This window comes from Diadema setosum, chromosome 2, assembly GCF_964275005.1.
Source record: "Diadema setosum chromosome 2, eeDiaSeto1, whole genome shotgun sequence".
NCBI classification, from domain to species: Eukaryota; Metazoa; Echinodermata; class Echinoidea; order Diadematoida; family Diadematidae; genus Diadema; species Diadema setosum.
In genome coordinates this window covers 11,001,175-11,021,597 of record NC_092686.1, presented here as the reverse complement: position 1 = coordinate 11,021,597, position 20,423 = coordinate 11,001,175, and the positions used below count along the sequence as shown (strand labels likewise).

General features: G+C 38.5%; 2 protein-coding genes across 2 annotated transcripts; one reads left to right on the top strand and one right to left on the bottom strand.

The window, feature by feature from the left end:
* The first annotated feature begins 6 nt into the window (after nucleotides 1-6).
* On the top strand, nucleotides 7-8,562 carry LOC140239762 (cyclin-Q-like). Its single transcript, XM_072319586.1, has 6 exons — nucleotides 7-68; nucleotides 4,474-4,591; nucleotides 5,068-5,276; nucleotides 5,583-5,697; nucleotides 6,160-6,408; nucleotides 7,100-8,562. Coding segments are annotated over exons 1-6 (780 nt in total). The 5' UTR covers nucleotides 7-66; the 3' UTR covers nucleotides 7,187-8,562.
* Nucleotides 8,563-9,783: 1,221 nt separating this feature from the next.
* LOC140239752 (ribonuclease P protein subunit p14-like) lies at nucleotides 9,784-16,547 on the bottom strand. The gene is made up of 5 exons (XM_072319576.1): nucleotides 16,338-16,547; nucleotides 14,610-14,771; nucleotides 13,315-13,476; nucleotides 12,381-12,459; nucleotides 9,784-11,700 (listed from the first exon to the last, which is right to left on the bottom strand). The coding sequence occupies exons 2-5, from the start codon at nucleotides 14,708-14,710 to the stop codon at nucleotides 11,626-11,628; spliced, it is 417 nt and encodes a 138-aa protein (XP_072175677.1). The 5' UTR covers nucleotides 14,711-14,771; nucleotides 16,338-16,547; the 3' UTR covers nucleotides 9,784-11,625.
* Nucleotides 16,548-20,423: the final 3,876 nt, after the last annotated feature.

Sequence of the window (20,423 nt, the reverse complement as noted above, 5' to 3'; positions counted from 1 at the left end):
ATCTCGGCAGACGAGCCCCTAGCCCTACATCGGTGACTGATTTCTCCACAATATTGTAAATCAAAAATGTAAGTATATAAATTGTAGTATAGAGATAGCAGTGTTCGCGAGTGATTGATATCAAAAAATAATGGCAGATTTAAGCTACTATATCAAATTGAGTCAAAGTTAAAAGACTTTTTATTCAATGCTGGCTGGGCTCGTAGCGAGTATCCTAGTCCCATACGTAGGAAAGCATGTTGCCAAAAAGGCAGTGTATTTTCTAGACTAGAGTAAAATATCCCGTTTGCGGCAGTTTAAGCATTGTTAAGGGTTTTTCCAACTTGTAAACAAATCAGGCAAATCATTTTCAACCATTTCATATATCATAGACAAGATTATTAATTAACGCAACTGTTTTCATATAAGAAATTTACCATTGACCAATGCAGTTTTCATGATTTACCAGGGCAAAACCCGGCAAAATTTTCGCCGATAAGGGCGATATGCGACGTAGTATTTCTGCTTGCGGCACGGTGTACAATCCCTATGCAATACGCGCGTGCTCCGCGATCTGTAGCTGAACGCCTTCACATGTCTCGCGAACATTGCGTAAGCGCCAATTCCCATTGCGAAAGCACGTGAAAATAGCGGGCGCACATGCATTGGCCGCAAACAAGATCGCAAATCTGGCGGTGTTGTTGATGTCTTTCTCGTGTTTTTCTCATTTTTTTCGATGTTAACATCCACTTTCCGGAAAAAATGGCGGCCCACATCGGCTCGCGAAAGTTCTATTTTACGTGAGGATATGTTTTCAAAATCCATGAACATCGAGAAAACGACAAAAAATCCAGTTTCTTGGACCATTGTTTCTTAACTGTTATGTTACGAAGTACTGAAAATTTCATTTTGGATGCGATATGTTGTCATTTAGGTGAGAAAATTTCACTTTCGTCAGAGATCGTGCCCATTTTAATGGTTGGTTTTTGTTGATTGCTAGTGTGTTAGTATATGTGTAGTGTGCATAATCAGTGCAGTGCTGTGTTTAGCGGTATATTACCGTGTATGCTGTACCTGCCGCGAACGGCTGTAAGGCCGCATACTGCCGTAGTTACTCTAGAGTTAGACGCACACGTAAATTTAGGCCTACTGGCGCGCTGCGCGTGTGGCCCGAGTCGCTGGATTCAGATACAGCCATACGCGCGTAACACGCAAACACATATCTGGATCTGGTGAGATACTGCACAAACTCCACATCACTCATCAGGGATATAAACGTGCAGGCGTGGTCGAGTGAGCGGAGTGTTTATATTTTGTAATGTGCTTTTTGGATAATTTTCCCCAAGTCAAATGAATAACTTCCGTTTAAATGAGTTTAGACTGGGAGCTTCTCTGATATCCGGTGGAAGGAGATTCCATTCAGCACAGGTTCTCGGGAATAAAGAATACTTTACAATCTTTTGATGTTTTTAACTTTTTGAAGAAGATAGACTGTTGTTGCCTTGTCGTCCTGCTGTTTTCCAGTGGACTTGATTGCAGATGAGATGTGTCCAGAGCATTAAAATTGTAGACCGATTTATAGCGTAATGTCAGTCTAAGGGCAGCCCTACGATGTTCAAGTGGTTTCCACTCAAGGCGTTCAAGCATGTCAGTGACACTGGAGGTTCTTTGGTGGATGTTGAGGACAAATCTGGCAGATCGTCGTTGATTGGCTTCCAGTTGAGTTATATATTCCTTCTGGTATGGGTCCCAAACTGATGCGCAGTACTCTAGTCTGGGTCGTACGAGGGTTTTGTAGGCGATGGATTTGACTTTTGACGAGCAACTGAAGAGATTTCTTCGCAGGAGGCCAAGGATTTGGTTTCCTTTTGAAGATACACCTCGAATGTGATTTGCCCAGTTCAATTTATTGTTTAATTGGATCCCTAAGTAAGTGTGATCTGTAACAGCCTCCAAGATGGTTTCTCCGATATGATAAGTTGCCTTAATTAGGTTCTTTTTATGTGAAATGTGCATAATGAAGCATTTTGTTTTGTTGAGTCTCATCTGCCATTGTTGTTCCCACGTTCTCAGACGATCAAGATCTGTTTGAAGGGCCTGACTATCTTGTGTAGTGTGGATCTCCTTGTACATAATACAGTCGTCTGCTAATAAACGAATTGTTGAAGAAGAGTCATTAGAGATGTCATTTATGTAGAGAAGAAAGAAGAGGGGTCCGAGAACAGTACCCTGTGGAACTCCGGACAGAACTGGTACTGAGGTAGATGCGACACCTTCGATTATTACTTGTTGGGTTCATTTTGTGAGGAAATTTCTGATCCATGTCAAGAGGGCACCCCGAATTCCAATGCTGTGGAGCTTGTAGAGGAGTCGTTCATGGGAAACTAAGTCAAATGCTTTGCTGAAATCCATAATTATTAAGTCTACTTGCCCTTTGTTGTCTAAAATTTTGGTGAGGTCATCAATAAGAAGAGCCAACTGTGTCTCGCAGGAATGCTTCTTCCGAAAACCGTGCTGGTTTTCGTTCAAGATGCCATGGTATTCGATAAAGGACATAATGTTCGTGTGTATAATGTGTTCAAGAACCTTGCACGTTATTGAGGTTAACGAAATGGGACGATAATTACTGACGTCTGAACGATTTCGCCTTTTATACAAGGGCGTAATGTTGGCTTGGAGCCAGTCTTCTGGGACATCTCCGGTGGAAAGGGATTTCTGGAAAATTGTTGTTAGGACAGGTGCGCCCCCTTTAATTTTGTAAAGGCGCTCCCTCTTTACGGAATTCGTGGATCCGCCCCTGGTTAGGGGTAGTCTATCCACCAATGCAATGTAACCGTTAGCAGTGGCGGATCCAGGTGGGGTTGTACCGGGCGCACGCCCCCCCCCCCTATTTTACGTGAAAACAAAAGAAATACCAAGAAAAAAGTTGGGGGTGGGGTGCATGCGCCCCCTTTAATTTTGTAAAGGCGCTCCCTCTTTACGGAATTCGTGGATCCGCCCCTGGTTAGGGGTAGTCTATCTACCAAAATTGTCATTGCGTAAATTTGTGCAACATCACTGTGATTGAAGTAATTTATTTTTTTCTTAAATTCTGGACAACTTTATCTTCTAAAAGTGGCCTCCAATTTATTCTCATCGTCTTTTCTCCCCCCCTTTTTTTTTTCTTGTCACAAACCAACTTTCATCTGTTTTAATTACAAGTTTTCTCAGTGTCAGAGATACAGAATGCTTCCTAACGTGATGGTGGCGTGGCCAGCCATGCCATGCTAGCAGCCAGCCAGCCAGCCAGCCGCACCGCGCAGCAGTCAGCGGCAGTCACTACTCTAGGCCCTACAGCACAGGAAATATTTCCTGTTCCCGTTAAGATTAGTGGTGGCAGCTTGATGATAGCGCTACCAAGTATCATGCATGCCTTGTACGCTGTATACTATGTTCAGGCTGCGGATAGTAGGATTTTCAGTCTAGTACGGTTTAGTACGTAGTGATATCGGGCATTGGGTATTGGGCTTGGGTATTGGGCATCAAAATCTAAAGTCTTTAAGACTTGAATTTTTTCAATATGAATGTGTACAGTTTACAGATGACAATTGTTGACAACTCATGTTGTGCAGTATTTAGTTTCTTTGATTGATCCTTTCTGTCCAAATTTATGATTTTTCTTGATTAGGTCAAGCAGAATTTGTGAGAACAACAAATGCTTCTCTAGACGGATTTGAAACCTGTGCGCATGCGCTAGCCGTTCATTTTTGGTGGATTTTTGGATGTGACTTTGGGGACTTTCCTGTTGTGAATGACAATGCCAGTGTGTATGATGATGTGATATGCATGTGTTGTGTCAATATCTTGATTTGCAATGATCAAGTATACACACAAAACAGTTGATATCTGGAAAGGCAGATTACTAGTACCTCCAGAAGAAGAGGGAGTAGTACAAACCTTTTTTTTCTCTCTGTTTTGTATGATGTAGGTTGTAGCCATTGTCACTTAGAATGAAAGCTAAGTAGGCATTTGTGATATGTTTATCATATTCTTTGACTTAACTCATGTCCATGATATGTGGAGTTCTTCTTCTACTCATGTATTCCAAGCAATCTTAAGTGTATTTTTCAAAGCTGCACTCATTGTGATGGCCTCGTAAGAAGTGTGTGGACAAAAGCAAACAAAAAAAGTTTAACACAATGTAGGTCAAACTGTCGGCACATTACTCTACAAGTTTGATCTTCCTACCTACCCATATGGATACCTATGGATGTTGAATGTTACTGAATGCAGGCTTTAAGCGTCTGCATTCAGGTCCATTACCAGGCAACAGTGCAGTAGATGTAATTGTTTACATGTAGTAGCCATATGGTGGCATATGATTTGAGATAATGGTAATCACTTGGGGTGAATTTAGGCTCGCTCAGCATTGCTGTTCTGAAACTCTACCCAGTATTCAACTTCATCTTCCCATATCAGGCATGGTGTTAACACACTCCTTTGTTTTGATGTTAGGTCGGCAGCTGTCATGAGTAGTATCAAAAACTCAGTGCAAGCGGCAAAGACTGAAGAGCTTAAGATGGAGACAGGATGTCCAGAGAGACATAAAGAGGTCAAGAAAAGGCACTTCAAGGTGGGTACAGGAAGGAAGTTGGATGTTTTCCTTGCATACTATAAATGTTGCATATGAACTTCAACAAAGGAATAAAACATGGGTTCTGTTTTATGGTTATATTTATACTCTAATCTCCAGAATAGAAAGAACAAAAACAAATATCAGCATGGCAGATTCTACATCAAAGCACCTAGACAGCTTATTTGTGTATTGATAGTCTCATTGTGACCAAGATTGTAGATGTTTCATTGGGTATTCAAATTATGTGAGAGGGTATTGTGTCAAGTAGATGAAAGGTCTGCCAATATCGAAAGTAAATATGCAGTGAAATCCAGGGCTCAAATTGCTTACCTGTTTAAGCTTAATGAATGACAAGATCTCTTTAATTTGTTAAATCTCAGCTCAATTTGAATTAAGCGCTTGATCTCCATATAAATCTCTTGTTTTACAATTTGGTATGATATGGTATGTTATGGTTTGTACCTGGTATGCAGGTTCTTCAATATATGATGGAAGCCGGAATCAAACTTCACCTCGAGTCTGTAACACTGGCGTCAGCCTGCTCTATTTACCATCGCTTCTTCGCTGAGTGTCGGCTCAGTGACTATGACCCCTTCCTGATTGGAGCCACAGCAATCTACCTAGCAACAAAGGTGGAGGAACAGCACATCAAGCTGAGGGACATTGTCAATGTTTGCTACAGGTGGGTAAAGTTCATCGAATATGAGCAGAATTAGTCCTTTCAGTGATGTTACTCCTCCTATTTCAGGTGCTTTTGCTCCTCTTGCTTTAGAACAGTGAAAACAGTATTATCAAAATTTCCAGTGTTATACTCTGATATTTGCCTAATGTGTATTCTCACAGATGGCAAAAGAAAAAAAAAAACATCACATTTTACATCTTCAGTTGATTTGATAAAAGATTGCACTGAATCATTAGTAAATGCTGTGATATTGACACGCATGAAGTCTGTCACATCATTAGTCTTGCAACTGTCGTTTATTTGTAGAATCTTGCACAAAGATGGTACACCTTTGGAAGTCGGAAAACATTACTGGGAATTGCGAGACAGCATTGTGAACTGTGAGCTTCTTCTCATCCGCATGCTGAAATACAACCCAAAGGTAGGTAGTAATATAAATGTGTAGGATGATGTGATTTAATTCCACAAATTATCCATGAAACTGCTCAATGTGTTGTAAGAAACGGTCTGTAAACAGTAACACAATAGCAGTTACTTCAACATTTCAGACATATGCACACATACAGCCTCTCTCACGAAGTGCTTTCATGTGGAAAAAAAGAGAGAGTACATGACATGAATTCAAATTGCATTTGTCAGTAAGATGTGTTGTTGGGTAATATATGCATTTATTATAGATCTGCCTGACCTTGCACCTTTGTTTCAAAGCCCAAACTTTGAAATTGATTTTGAAGCACAAAGGGGTAACTCCTTGATATTATATAGTCTAAATGCACATTTTTTTTTTCTTGGCTGACACTATATTCATTATTCATATTCCTTCTCTAGTCATTGATTATGTGAATTGGAATGTGTATATTTTGTGTATATTTGTTTTCATTAGGTTGGTGACCTACCACACAAATATCTTGTGCACTATCTGAAGTCGATGGCCGACTGGTTTGACCCGGCGACCTGGACGCAGACGCCCGTTTGTAGGACGGCATGGGCAATGCTGCGTGACAGTTACCATGGCGACATTGGGCTGAGGACCAAGCCCCAGCACATGGCAGTGGCAGTACTGTACTTCTCTCTGCAGTGCTATGGTCTGGAGGTGCCACTAAATACCGAAGCCAAGGTTCCATGGTGGAAGGTAGACTATATACTCGCCTAATGTTGATGATAATCATGTTTTTCTTTAGAAGGTTTACTGTGCAACACAAAATTTATCATCTGTTTTATAGAATGCTAAGTTTGTTGGTAATTACTTTATTGTGATTGAATGAATTATAATGGCTTGTGTTTCATTCCTCCAATGTTTTGGAGGAGCACTTCAAAAAACTCTCAGGGTAATTTTTGCCATGCTTTTGAATACTTAATGACTTTGTGTTATTACTATTTTGCAAAGTGAGAAATGAAACATTTTGACACGAAAGACATAAAAACTTTCTATTTACCTGGTAAACAGAAATGTTATATCCAATGTAGTTAATCCCAGGAGGGGGAAAAAAGCCTTTCAGAACAATGTTTGTTTGTTTGCTTTTTTTAAATGAAGACATTCACTTTTTCCAATTCCACGATCACAATAATGCATGGAGTAGCATATTTCTCTTCGAATCTAGCTGTCTTTTACTACTGAGAAGCTAGATTATCCAACTCTAAAAATGTGTTGCTTGTACATATGTGAACAATGCCTAGAAAAACAGTGTACAGATGCAAATTCATTAAATTCAAATAGATAAACATGAGAGTTTACTCACTCAGATTTCATTCAAATCTAATGAGCTAACAAAAGACTTTCCTAGTATAATATATAATTTTTTCGTTCACTCATTTTATTGCAGGCTTTTTCTGATGACATTGATGAAGACATCATTCAAGGAATCATCACAGAATTGATGGAACTGTATGATTTAGGTGATCAAACATGACACCTCTGCCAAATCATACTTTGAAAAATTATCTTTGGAGAATGGGATTGCCCTGGACCAAAGGATTGGCACTTCATGAGACTGGACGGCATCACCTCGATGTGCTTGTAATGAAAACTGTCCTAGCAAATCTGTAGACTGCATGAGAACGAAAGGTCAACTGAAGTGTGGTTCAGTATAGGCTTCTATTCGCTTCACTTTAATGGGCGCTCATTCAAATCTTAGTGAAAAGACCTGGCAAGGTTGATGGAAATAAAGTTTTCAAATGGCCTTGTAAGTACAACCTCTGTATAGCAAGTGGCGCAAGTCTTGTGTATCAAGACTCCTGGCTATGAGTTTGAATAGGACAAAAGTGGGAACAACTCCCTCCCCCCCCCCCCCCCCTCAAAAAAAAAAAATAAAATAAAAGGAAAGAATTTGGATAACATGACCATTTACAGCATGTAACAGCAATTTCCTTCAGTCAACTTTTGTTATAACAAAGTCCTTGGGACCAGCAGTTTTCTTTTGTTATATTAAAATTTCGTTACAACAGAACAAATAGACAATAAAGAATATAGAGCTGATCATGTTGGGGCCTGAATTTTTCCTTTGTTGAACTGGAATTTCATCATAACCGTGTTTGTTCTAATGGGAGTGTGCAGTAAATTTACAGGCAAAACACTAATCTCATAGTAACAGTTACATTTTGTGTGTGGGTGTGCACACTCTTCTTTTTTTTTTGGGGGGGGGGGTGGTGGGGTGAGACCTCTCAGAGATGACAAGCCTTTTTGATTCTGCAGGAGTCTCCTTAAAAATTGAACGTCTCTTCATGTCCTGACAAAGGGTTACACAAGCCTACCCATTCAGATCATGTAACATGCAAGTTGTTGCTTTTCAGAATCTCCAATTTTAATGTGTGAATGTTGCCAGCTCTGCTCACTCACACGAGAGGAAAATGGAAATTCATTTATTGTCCTAGAGCCAGCAACCTACCATTCATGTACTGCAATTCTTGTCTTTGTTTTTCTATGAACACATTGGCCCAAATTCACGAAGGTGGTTTAAACTTAGACCATGGTACAAATTTAGACCATGGTCTAAAATAAGCGTTAAATAGGCGTACCAATACATGCGCGCATCAATCCACGTTTTTTTTACTGCATGCCTGTTAGCGTACGCAATCTGTCAATCATATCTACGCAGAAGAAATATACATAAACCATGGTTTAAATTTAGACCACCTTCGTGAATTCGGGCCATTGTGCTACCAAGATGAACCCATACAATTGTAACTGAGGTACGATGTTATCTGCCAATGAAATGTGCCTGGAAGAAACTTAGCAGAAATAAATAAATAAATAAATAAATCCCAAGACAGGATGTATGAATCTGTCATGCCAAAAGATCTGAGGTGCCTGTTTGAATCTTTTTGTTTTGCTGATGAGCCTGTTACTGTATGTTGAATGATTTCTCATCTCATGTAGTCACTGTACTTCCATGTTAATAAGTTTAGCACAGTTTATTCAGTTGGTTGAGATATTCACCCCAAATGTGTTGATTCAGTGAATGAGAAATTATTAGTAGAACACATCAGTGGAATTTGAGGAAATCTTTTCAGACATTAAGATTATAAGAGTTTTGGTCAAATTCATGTGCCATTATGACTAAATAAAAAGTTGACATCAATTTGTGATGTCACAGTACAGTAATTGAATGATAGAAGAGATTAAAGAGAAATAAAGCAAACGGAATCGAAATCGGGTTAGAAATGGCGAAGGAGTAGCATTTTGTAGCAAAATGTACAATGTAGGTCAAAGGTCAAGGTCAAAGGTCACGACTGAAATTCTGTGTAGAAGTTTCAAAGCTCCCATGTAGTGCTATCATATAAAGCAAACAGAATCAAAATTGGCTCATAAATGACAGAGAAGTAGCAAATTGAAGATTTTGATCACACACGAACGCACACACGGACACACGGACGGACACACACACGTACGGAGCCCGTTTCATAGTCCCCTGCTCGAACTCGTTCGGCGGGGACAATAAAATGATTAATGAAAAGTGCACCTTCCCTTGAATCATTACTGACATATACATGTGAAGGGTACTATATATACATATAGTAGATATCTAGTCCTTCTGTTTTCCAAAGTCAATTAAGCACTAAAAAGTGAAAATGTGGGATGACTTTTTGTGTAAAAAGTGACATTTTGAACTGTTGTAACCTTCCAATCCAGCCATGACTGCGCACAGAGTTCACGAAAACTATCAATACTTGTAACTTCTGTCACAATCTGTTCAAATTTCCTTAAACTTCACTGATGCATTCTGTTCATATTTCTGTCTTCTCTGATTAAGATTCCCCCGTATGATTACCGGTATTACAAATGTACTCACAAACATGACCCATGCATTCGCTCATCCATCCTCTCCAAGTGGAAAGTTTTGCACCATTAATCTTTTGTTCTCTAGTACATGTACAACAATTTTTTTCTGACTGGTTACATGTAATGTCATTACATTACATGTCCCATATATTGTAATGACATTACATGTAATACCTCGGGTTTCTTGTGGACAAAATACAGTACAAGAAAGTACAGTATTCACACATTCTTATTTTCCCCACTGTTATCACAAAATACACGGCATTTCCACACACCACAAAATACTGTACCTTTATGATGAATGTCTAATCTACATGTATTTCACAATATATGGGACAAGTGTTCATCAGCATAGTGATAAAAAGTTTGGTCTCGTCTATTTCAAAACAATTCACAAGTGTACATCACCACAGCAAAGACAACCTTCTGAGAACATTATAACGAGCCATTCTACACCAATGAGTAATGAATTGGCATTTTGAAATTTATTTTTGTAGAAACATAGCAACATAACATGCTCACGCAAATGTACAGTACAGTCAACCTTGCCTCAGTGGAATCTATTTGGACTGTAGAAATAGCTTCTTATGAGGGATTAAAATCAATAGAATATAAAGAGGTAAGGACTTGAAAAGACCTTCAACTTGGGCGATTATTGAACTTATGTGAGGTCGACTTAAAAGGTTGACTGTACAATGTTAGTAACATGGTCCTGTGACCTAGCCGACTCTCTCAAGGTGTTAACCATATAATATCCTGTCTCATAACTGACAAACATTTAATTTCACACATTTATTATTAGTTTGGCAGATATCCACTGTAACGCCCCATACACTGTATGTGAAATCTAGTGCCCATACACTTCAGGACTGAAAGTTCAGGAGAATGTTGGTTTTAATTGTGATTCGCTGTAATGGAGTAGAATAGAACCCCCCCCCCCCCCAACAAAATAAATAAATAAATAAAAAATAAAAACATACACGTCTGTACCAATTATGAAATTAATAAAAAAAATTAATGAAATTTACAAAGTAAAACATTGACACAAATATGATATGGATAGATGAGCCAATGCTTATGTTGCTACACTGGTAATCTGTGTAACCCATACATACTGAAATGTTTATAGGTCATGACAGAATATCACAATTTAAAGCATAATGCGATACAAAACACAATTCCTCTACAGCGGCATACCTGTGGTGAAAAGGAACAGACTATTTATTACCATACTAGCAGTAACTGCTATGTCGTACTCTACCTTTGTGTAAATTCTACTGAGATCTGAATCCATAGTTCAGCAGTCGATATGCAAAAGTGAATGCAATATGGCCACAGGGAAAGGGGCCTGAAACATTCATGCCTTTCACCCCCTCGATGTAGTGGGGAGAATGTAAGTTTACTCTTAATTTGTTGGGGAACTTGTACTAGGGGTGGGGTAGGGAATGATTACCAAGGTAGACAGTCTTTCACAGTTAGTACACACCAATTTCCCTGTGATGAAGAGTTACATAGTGATTTCTAGGGGCACCAACCTCTGCAGATCTAGAAACATACTGATGGACAGTAAACAAACATATTTAGAAGGCAACAGTCATGTCTCGGTGTGAAAATGGGAAACTTTCATATGCTCTGCATACTAATTCAAGTTTTAGAAAATGAAACTTTTTTTCAGGGTAAAAACATATTTTCTTATATATTTCATGAAGAATATACATCCTAGTTCAAAACTTTGGATCTCTTGAAGAATGTGGCGTAACTCATATTAAGTGACTGTATACCAGTAATGTGTGGAAGAATTGTGTGCAACCACCTGAAATTAACTTTCTTGATCCTGCATGGCTGTATGTATAAAGTCTTCTCACTCATCACACTCTCTTTGCCAATGCGCTGTGAATTCGGCAAGCTCCACGCTTTTCTGCGAAATGTACAAGGCTAATTGCATCAGTAGCATGTGATAGACTTGAAAATGGGGTTCTGCCTCTGTGCGTGTGTCAACAGAACTTTCAAGCATCCTCCATTTTAATGAAGTTGATCTTGCAAATGACCATGAGGGCGCTGTTCTTTTCCTCAACCACAGCCGCTCAGTAATTCAAGGACCCCTTGCCTGCTGTCCACAGCCAGTGAGGAGAGATGTGGGGACACCTGTAAATGTAGAAACAAAATAAAATGCGTGATAGAGCAGGTCATGATGGCATATTGGGGGGGGGGGGTGGATGGGCGTGGCTATAAAGTGGTTACCATTACAGCCTACTTGTGGCCAAATTGTACCTACACTTTTTCAATTACAACTTTCAAAGCAAGTTATGAAGGTGATGGACAAAAGAAAAATCATGCACACTTTCCTTTATATCACTTCATATTTTGTTTTTGTATGTGAATGCTTTGTCAAATTTCTCTCAGCTGACCATTAATTTCATATCAAGTGACTGCGTATACCGGTAATATGTGGAAAAATTGTCTGCAACCACCTGAAATTAACTTTCTTGATCTTGCATGGCTGCATGTATAAAGTCTTCTCACTCATCACACTCGCTTTGCCAATGCGCTGTGACACAGATTGCTGGTGCAAGTAGCCAATGGCAGTTCCTTGCCTGGTCCCATTCACGAAGTGGCTACCAGCTGCAAATGCATTCACCATACACTGAATTGCAGGCAAGGCAAAATGCAAACCTGATTTTATCACATATCCTCTCGAAAAATATTTCCTGTATGAATTGTACAGATATCAAATGCTGATAAATTTTAGCAGGATTTTTTTATTGTAAGGCAGCGAAAAGGTCATGACTCTGCTTCCATATAAAACTATCATGGTAGCCGCTCACCTTGTGTACAATGAAGACACATCTCCGATCATTGTAGTACCCGTACATGGTCAATGCACTCCAGAGTTTCACCAGTCCACTGAAAAGATGAGGATATCCCATCATGTGGATGTTCAACACACACATCTACATCTCATTTCAATACAGAAAATGTCCTGGCCTATGTACTTCCCTGAATTCACTTTTTAGTTCGTTCATTCCATTCGTAAAAAAAAAAAACAACAACAACAACAACCCAAAACAAACAACCCAAAACAAACAAACACGTGATAGTCTTCTTTCCTCCTCCTGATTTGCCAGGATATTGAGTTGATTTGGAGTATTTTGAGATCAAAGGTATAAAATAACTTTGAAAATACTGGTAGTACACAACTTTTATTCCTTAAGCACTCTCCCCATCAGTTGTAGGTAGGAAGAACTTTACATGATGATCGAATGTGCTCTAGCAATCATTTTCCAACAAACTGCATGTTATTCAATCCAGCCCATAAGATCCAGGGGATACTGCTGTGGCCCGAGCTGTCAATTGTTGATAATTCAAAATGTAGTACTTTCAGTGAACCTTTTTGGCTAATATTTCACCTTTTTGCCATTGCCCAACTGATAATGTATTATCACAGCATTATTTCAGACATTTCTTATGCATATGTGTACATTTTAGAGTGAAAATCCACAGTTCTGCAGGCATATCAATAGAACTCTGCTTTCACTTTGATGTGCAGACTTCTGTCCAAACAAAGCCACTTCCAGGTCATCAAGTCATCCTGCATACCCCTTATGCATGAAATCAAATAACTTCAGAGAGAAAGATATACAAGGGGACCTCTTGATAACAAGCTGCTAGGGAGCCACTCAAATGTCCTTGTTATATAACACTACCTCGCCATATCCAACCTTGTTATAACAAGGATCCACTGTACTGACGACAGATTACCTGTGATGAAATCTGAGGATTGCCCGCAGGTCGTCTGGCTGGTATCTCAAAAGATCTAACGTCATGGCTGCTCCGATGTCGCCATGAAGTTGCCTTAGAGCCAGCGTGAGAATGTACTTGAAGACTGCATCTTCGATCTCTGGTGGAGTCCCTTCAAATTCTCTGACACACACACACACATAAAAAGGAAAATAATAGAACAATTTCAAATTCACTCATTTCTTACATGCCACATAGCAAATATCAGGCAGATATTCAACTTCCTGTACATGGTTTTTATCATTTTAGTGCATTTATCACAAGATACCAGCTATTGCAATGAAGAGTATAGAAGCTCATATAAGTCAAACTGCATTTCAAAAAGGTTGCAACCCCATGTATTATTGATATATTTCATAGTAATAGATCATAAGTATATACAAATCATTTAAAGACAAGATATCATCATCATTCCTTTTGTCAGTCTATATCATGATATCCAGATCATGCTTCTTTCCAAAGAATTACTTGATAATTTATAAGTTGAAAAACTCAATTAGCAATCATGCCAATTTAACACAAGGAACACATGTTCATATCTATTGAATAAACTGTTCACACTGTTTCTTACAAAGTGGTTACTAGCATTCACAAAGAACATCTACACCTCATTTTTTCTTAATATGGAACATAATACCTACAAAAATTGAATGTTTCTCCAATAAAATGCCAAAGACCATGTACACTTATTTGTGCAACTACCAAATCATACCCGTGTGGAGTTCAAAGGTCATCATGGATGGTTGATGATGGATTAACATATTTGACCAGAATCTATCCATTTCAAGTTTTCCAGTCTAGTCATTCTGTAGTGTTCTCCCTAACATTGTAGTACAATTGTACTTGTAGTCAAAGATGCACAGTTACATTCATTTACTGGTAGACGACTAATCATGCAAATCTGTACACATATTTTAATGCAAAAAGAAAATAAAGTGTAATAAAGTTTACAGCACATGAATTGAAGATACTTTGTGGCTTTGAATGTGGCACATGGTCCATATCCTTCATAATAAAATCAATCCTACTAGTAATAATCAAATTTTTAGCAATAAATTGGATTAAGATTTAAACCTGGTATTATAATGAAAACTACAGTTATCAACATTTCTTTAATCTTTCAAGGTAAAGGAATAGGGTTGGAGTTGGTGTTAGAGCTTTAGAGTGGTAGTACATAAGGAACTCTTTTTAAATACATAGTAAAGCCTTGCAGGTTCATCATGTAAGATTTATAATGATTTTAAAGTCACACTTACAAGGAAATGTCCATATACATGTACTCAGTATTGCCCTTTCTCCTCCAACTTGACTCCTCATCATATTTCGGGTTCTTGTCCATCATGAGTACCACTACCATTTGGGTCTGCTCTGTGTGGTTATAGTCAGTAGCTGTATATCTTTCCACTTCAGCTGAAGATCTGATTGAACCAAGATTCAGGCACAAGTACATGAATATCTCTGCTCTAAGCAATATGCCTTCCTTTCAAATCAAGTAAAGTCACATTGCATAACATATACTGAAGTGTGTTAAGGGTAAATTATACCACCCTGTTTTCAGAAAGAGGTAAGTCAAGTGCTTTTATATTTTCCTTCCTTCCTTCCTTTTCCTCTTTATATTTTCTTTAATTGTATCATCATCAATGCATGACAAACTATTGTACGGTACAGTGGAAACTTGATACCGTATAAAGAGATCTGATAAAACAAAATACCTGATATTACAAACTAGATATCTCTGGTCCTAATGAATTATTATTTTTTTTTGTGTGTGTGTGAATGTTTACTGACAACTGCTTCGAATAGCTACAAAAAAAAAAAAAATCTAAAAAAAAAATCTGATGCAAAGAACAAATTGTCTTGATTCCACGGATGTCATTATACATATTTGTACCAAGTTTCCATTGAAATCTTCTCATGCAGTGATGGCCACACTGAAACTCTAAAACTTCATAACTTTTCAATGGATTGTCTGATTTTCATCAAACTCCACTGCTCCACTGATGTGGTGGTATTGCTGCATTATAAAGCCTATTAGAATTAGAATGATTTGGATTTTGTTTGCATATTTACATTTAGGCCCTATGGCCCTATGGCCCTATGACCTGAATCCTTCAAATGACATTTAATTATTTTCTATGAATGTAGGCCTATGTATCTTGAATTCCACAAACACAAATTCCACCAAAATCACAGGACATACGTTAATATACTACAAGTTTATTAAGTTACACAGCTTGTTTTTTCAATCAATCACATAAATTTATAGAACCAAAGCAGGCGTTGGGGTATTGACAATGTCAATGAGTTTCACGTCATTGCTCAGAACAGCTCACTCTCCGGGAGCGCCATGATTGCGGCATACGCTGCTTGCATGCACACTCAAGTTAGCCTTCTAATATTATCTTGTATCTATGAACATACTGCTGGGGTTTAGATCTAACATGTTCGGCCTATAACTTTATGTTTTGTACGTTTGTTTTGTTTGTTTTGTTTTTCTTTCCCTGTTTTCTCCTCTCTCTAGACTATTTGATTTTTTTTTTTTTTTTTTTTTTTTAAATCATTGTTTATAGAGTGTCCCCTCCCCTGGGCCCGGCCCTGGACACCCGTCAAGTCTGTCCGGAGGAATTTTTTTTTTTTTTTTTTTTCAACTTTTAGGTATTCTACTTTTACGGTTTTCCTCCGTAGACAGGAGGGGATTCCGGGAAGCTGAAGCCAGAATTTAGTAGTCAGTGGAACGGTACTTGTTGTATCAGTAATTTAGGGACAGTCTCCGCGGAACATATCCCCAAACAACGACAAGATCATTAATGAAGATAGATTCTAGAGCAGAACCAGAAGAGATTTACAAACCGACCTTTCGGTCAACCCTTCGACCTTCCCCAGCTGTTCCCTTAATAATCCCCTAGCCTTTCCACATGACCAATCATTGTTAATTGCCATTTTGTCAGAATATAGAATAACATGTCACAGCACAGATCACTCACCACACAATGCTTGCAACATTTAACACCGCACCGAACGCCGAAGCATTGGACCAGCATGCAGCCGCAGGCTCGTACTATACTAGGCCTACTACTGGACACTGGTACAAATACGGGCCGCTGCTCTGGGGACAGTTGGTGCTGGTTTAGCGATGGCTGGCTGCGCTGGCAATGCAGGTCACGCTGCTGGAGCTGCAGATGCTGCGCCTCGCTTCACCTGTCGAGTGCAATGATAAGTGTTTGCTGTACAGCCTATGGTGACCTCGAACAATGTAATGAAATATTAATTCGTAAAAAAAAAATGTTAAGACAAATTTATGATTTTTATCTTTTATAATACATGCATTATAAGCTAAAAAGTTTATAGTTATGATGTGATATACCTTAAAAAGTTATTGATAAGAGTTGCATACTTTCTAATGTTTCAAATTTTAGATCAGACCCTGTTATCAACTTTTTCCGCAAATTCCGGTCAGTGCTCTACGATCTGCTTGTTTGGAAAAAGGTAACAAAATTGCAATAGAAACACGTTTACCCATACTTTTTCTGTTGTGCTCAAATTGCGGAGACTGGTAAAATTTACCAAACGTTAGAACTGTGACGTGTTATTGTTTCCTGGTGAAATAGTCTATTTTTTCTTATCAATTTTAGTAGTGACAAGTGTATTCTGAGACAAAGTGCAATAATGCCAATCATTGCATTGCGGACTGCTAAACCTAAATTCTAGCACAACACGGATGGACGCGGACGGACATTGCATTGATTTACTTGACTCACAATTATACAAATATCTCAGCAGTAAAAAGAGATAAACACCCGAATTTCTTGTATTAGTGTCCTAAAATATCAATGTACAGAATTAGGTAGAACATTTGGAAAACGATATAAAATTTAACGTTAACATTAGAGGTCTAGATCTAACAATATGGTTAACATTGTTAACATTGTTAACAATATGAATTATAGAGGTCTAGATCTAACAATATGGTTAACAATTGTTAACCATATTGTTAGATCTAGACCTCTATAATAACGTTAAATTTTATATCGTTTTCCAAATGTTCTACCTAATTTTGTACATCCAATAACAAGTTACATGATTGATCTAGTGTCACAGTCAGGAAAGTTTGAAAAATAGAAATCTATCGTAAATTTAAATTGATTTTTCATATTTTTTATGACAATCAGAAACATGAATTTATTTAATCTAACATGTTAAGTGTTAGATCTGTATTATTATCATGGTATTTTTCAATATGAAAATTGGTTTTTGACATTAATTAAAATATGAAAATTATATTTGAAATTTAGGGAAATTTATTGAAAAGAATTTTTTTAGTTCAAATTTTCAATCTATTTTTCTATCTTCAAAATGAGGCATAACATGGCCAAATCGTGATATCGGTCCCCTCTTGTTCTGCGTGTGCGTCTTCACTGTGTGCAAAGTCGAGCAAGTCTATGGTCATGGAGGTTGAAAGCAGTCACTGGCTATAGAAATGAATGGCGGTGAATGGAGTGGTGGACTATTATTTCACGATATTAAATGCCTCTAACATCACATAAAAACACTAACGTTAGAAATATAATATTTTTCAATAATTTCAAGAATATTTGTGTGGCCCTAAAAACTAAAAATACCAAAAATACCCTTGGCAGTTTACGGGTTAGCTGCTGTTACTGTGGCGTGTGGGAGAACGCTTCGCTGTCAGGCTGGTCGCAGTTGGGGGGGGGGGGGCAGCATGCAGTCCACTTATTCACACATGGGTCAGTCGCGACAGATTGGGTCAATACTTGTTGACCAAAAGATCGCTCTGTAAATCTTTGTTTCTGAATTGTACCTTCCACAGGGCTGCCAACACTGGAAACTAGTTGAGAGTGAGACTCCCGTAGGCCAATGCTATAATTTAGGAGTCAAAATGAGTGAGATCAATAGAAATGCATGCAAATGAAATGAAGTTTTAGCGTGAGAAAGGATCAAAATGCGTGAGTCTCACGCTCAATGCGTGAGAGTTGGCAGCCCTGCTTCCATGCTGAATAAATTTTAATAAAAGTGTTTAATACTTGGTTACCTTATTTTTGTCCCCGCCGAACGAGTTCGAGCAGGGGACTATGAAACGGGCTCCGAACGTGTGTGTGTCCGTGTGTCCGTCTGTCCGTCCGTCCGTCTGTCTGTGCGTGCGTGTGTGATCAAAATGTTCAATTTGCTACTTCTCTGTCATTTATGAGCCAATTTTGATTCTGTTTGCTTTATATGATAGCACTACATGGGAGCTGTGAAACTTCCACACAGAATTTCAGTTGTGACCTTTGACCTTGACCTTTGACCTTTGACCTATATTGTACATTTTGCTTCAAAATGCTACTCCTTCGCCATTTCTAACCCGATTTCGATTCCGTTTGCTTTATGTGATGGCACTAGGTGAGGGCTTCAAAACTTCTACACAGAATTTTGACCTTTGACTTCTTTGACCTTTGACCTTGATTTTTGACCTATATTGTACATTTTGCTTCAAAATGCTACTCCTTCGCCATTTCTAACCCGATTTCGATTCCGTTTGCTTTATGTGATGGCACTAGGTGAGGGCTTCAAAACTTCTACACAGAATTTTGACCTTTGACTTCTTTGACCTTTGACCTTGATTTTTGACCTATATTGTACATTTTGCTACAAAATGCTACTCCTTCGCCATTTCTTACCCGATTTCGATTCCGTTTGCTTTATGTGATGGCACTAGGTGAGGGCTTCAAAACTTCTACAAAGAATTTTGACCTTTGACTTCTTTGACCTTTGACCTTGATTTTTGACCTATATTGTACATTGGCTACAAAATGCTACTCCTTCGCCATTTCTAACCCGATTTTGAATTCTGTTTGCTTTTTGTGATGGCACTAGGTGAGGGCTTCAAAACTTCTACACAGAATTTTGACCTTTTGACTTCTTTGACCTTTGACCTTGATTTTTTACCGATATTGTACATTTTGCTACTAAATGCTACTTCCTGCGGGGACATATTTTACGCACCGCGTAATTTCTACTTTTCCTTGTTGTTTTTGTTTCTATAGTCTATAACGCCTTTTCCTAGCCTATATATAAGTAACATCATTAGACTCTATATCAAATTTTGCATATTAACTCCCCTAGATCCTAATCATGATAATTACCTATGATGACGCCCAGTGGCAGTAAGTTGAAAACTTGTAGAGGGCCAATCATATGATTCGTAGCTAAGATTGTATGGTTCGTTTAGTTCATCTGCATTTGTATTTGTGTAATATGCCAGTTCTGACTTGTGCCCCTTGCAAGGCAAGGCGACCTGTCCTTCCAGACCAGAGGGGACTTTGTAAGCCACTGGCGGTCCCATGCCATGGTTGCTAAATGATATACTAGATGGCATCCATTAATATTGCTACCTTAATGACCCTGGTACAGCAAATCAAATCAATTCAATTCAATGTTGAGAAACATCCTTAGGGTGCGTATATGAGCACTCTCCTAAAAATGAACCATACCATGGCACCATTGCCAGAGGAGCACTCGAACGCTCCTATAAAAGTGTACCATACCAAACTGAACCGAGCCAAAAGTAGACCACTTCCTGATGTGCTCCGTAAGATTGCCAAAAGCGTACCAGAAGTTGGCATATGAAAAATGCGCAGAACATGTACGTATGTCGTACTGTATAAGCTGTTTTTTCACGAGGGTTTAATTTTCGCTAATTTTGCGAATCACGGTTAGACCAAGAATTCAACAACACACACGAAAATATCTCGAACTGACAGTGACAGTCAGTAGTGCACTTATAATAGAGTCAGTGTCAAATCGCAAAAACATCATCTGTTGCTACATCCTACAAAATGTGTGACCTCCTCTAAACATAACTCGTGAGGTACACTTTCTACACAGAGTGCTCGAACGCTCCAAAACTGGTACAGTATGGTTTGATATGCTTTGGTTCGCTTCGCTGTGGTTTGTTTTTGAGCGCCCACAATCTTGCTCATGCAGTATCTAAAATTGATTAGGTTTGGTCACAATGCTGGTATTACTCATGGTAGAATTGTTGTAGCAGAAAATGCTTAATCAAAGGATAA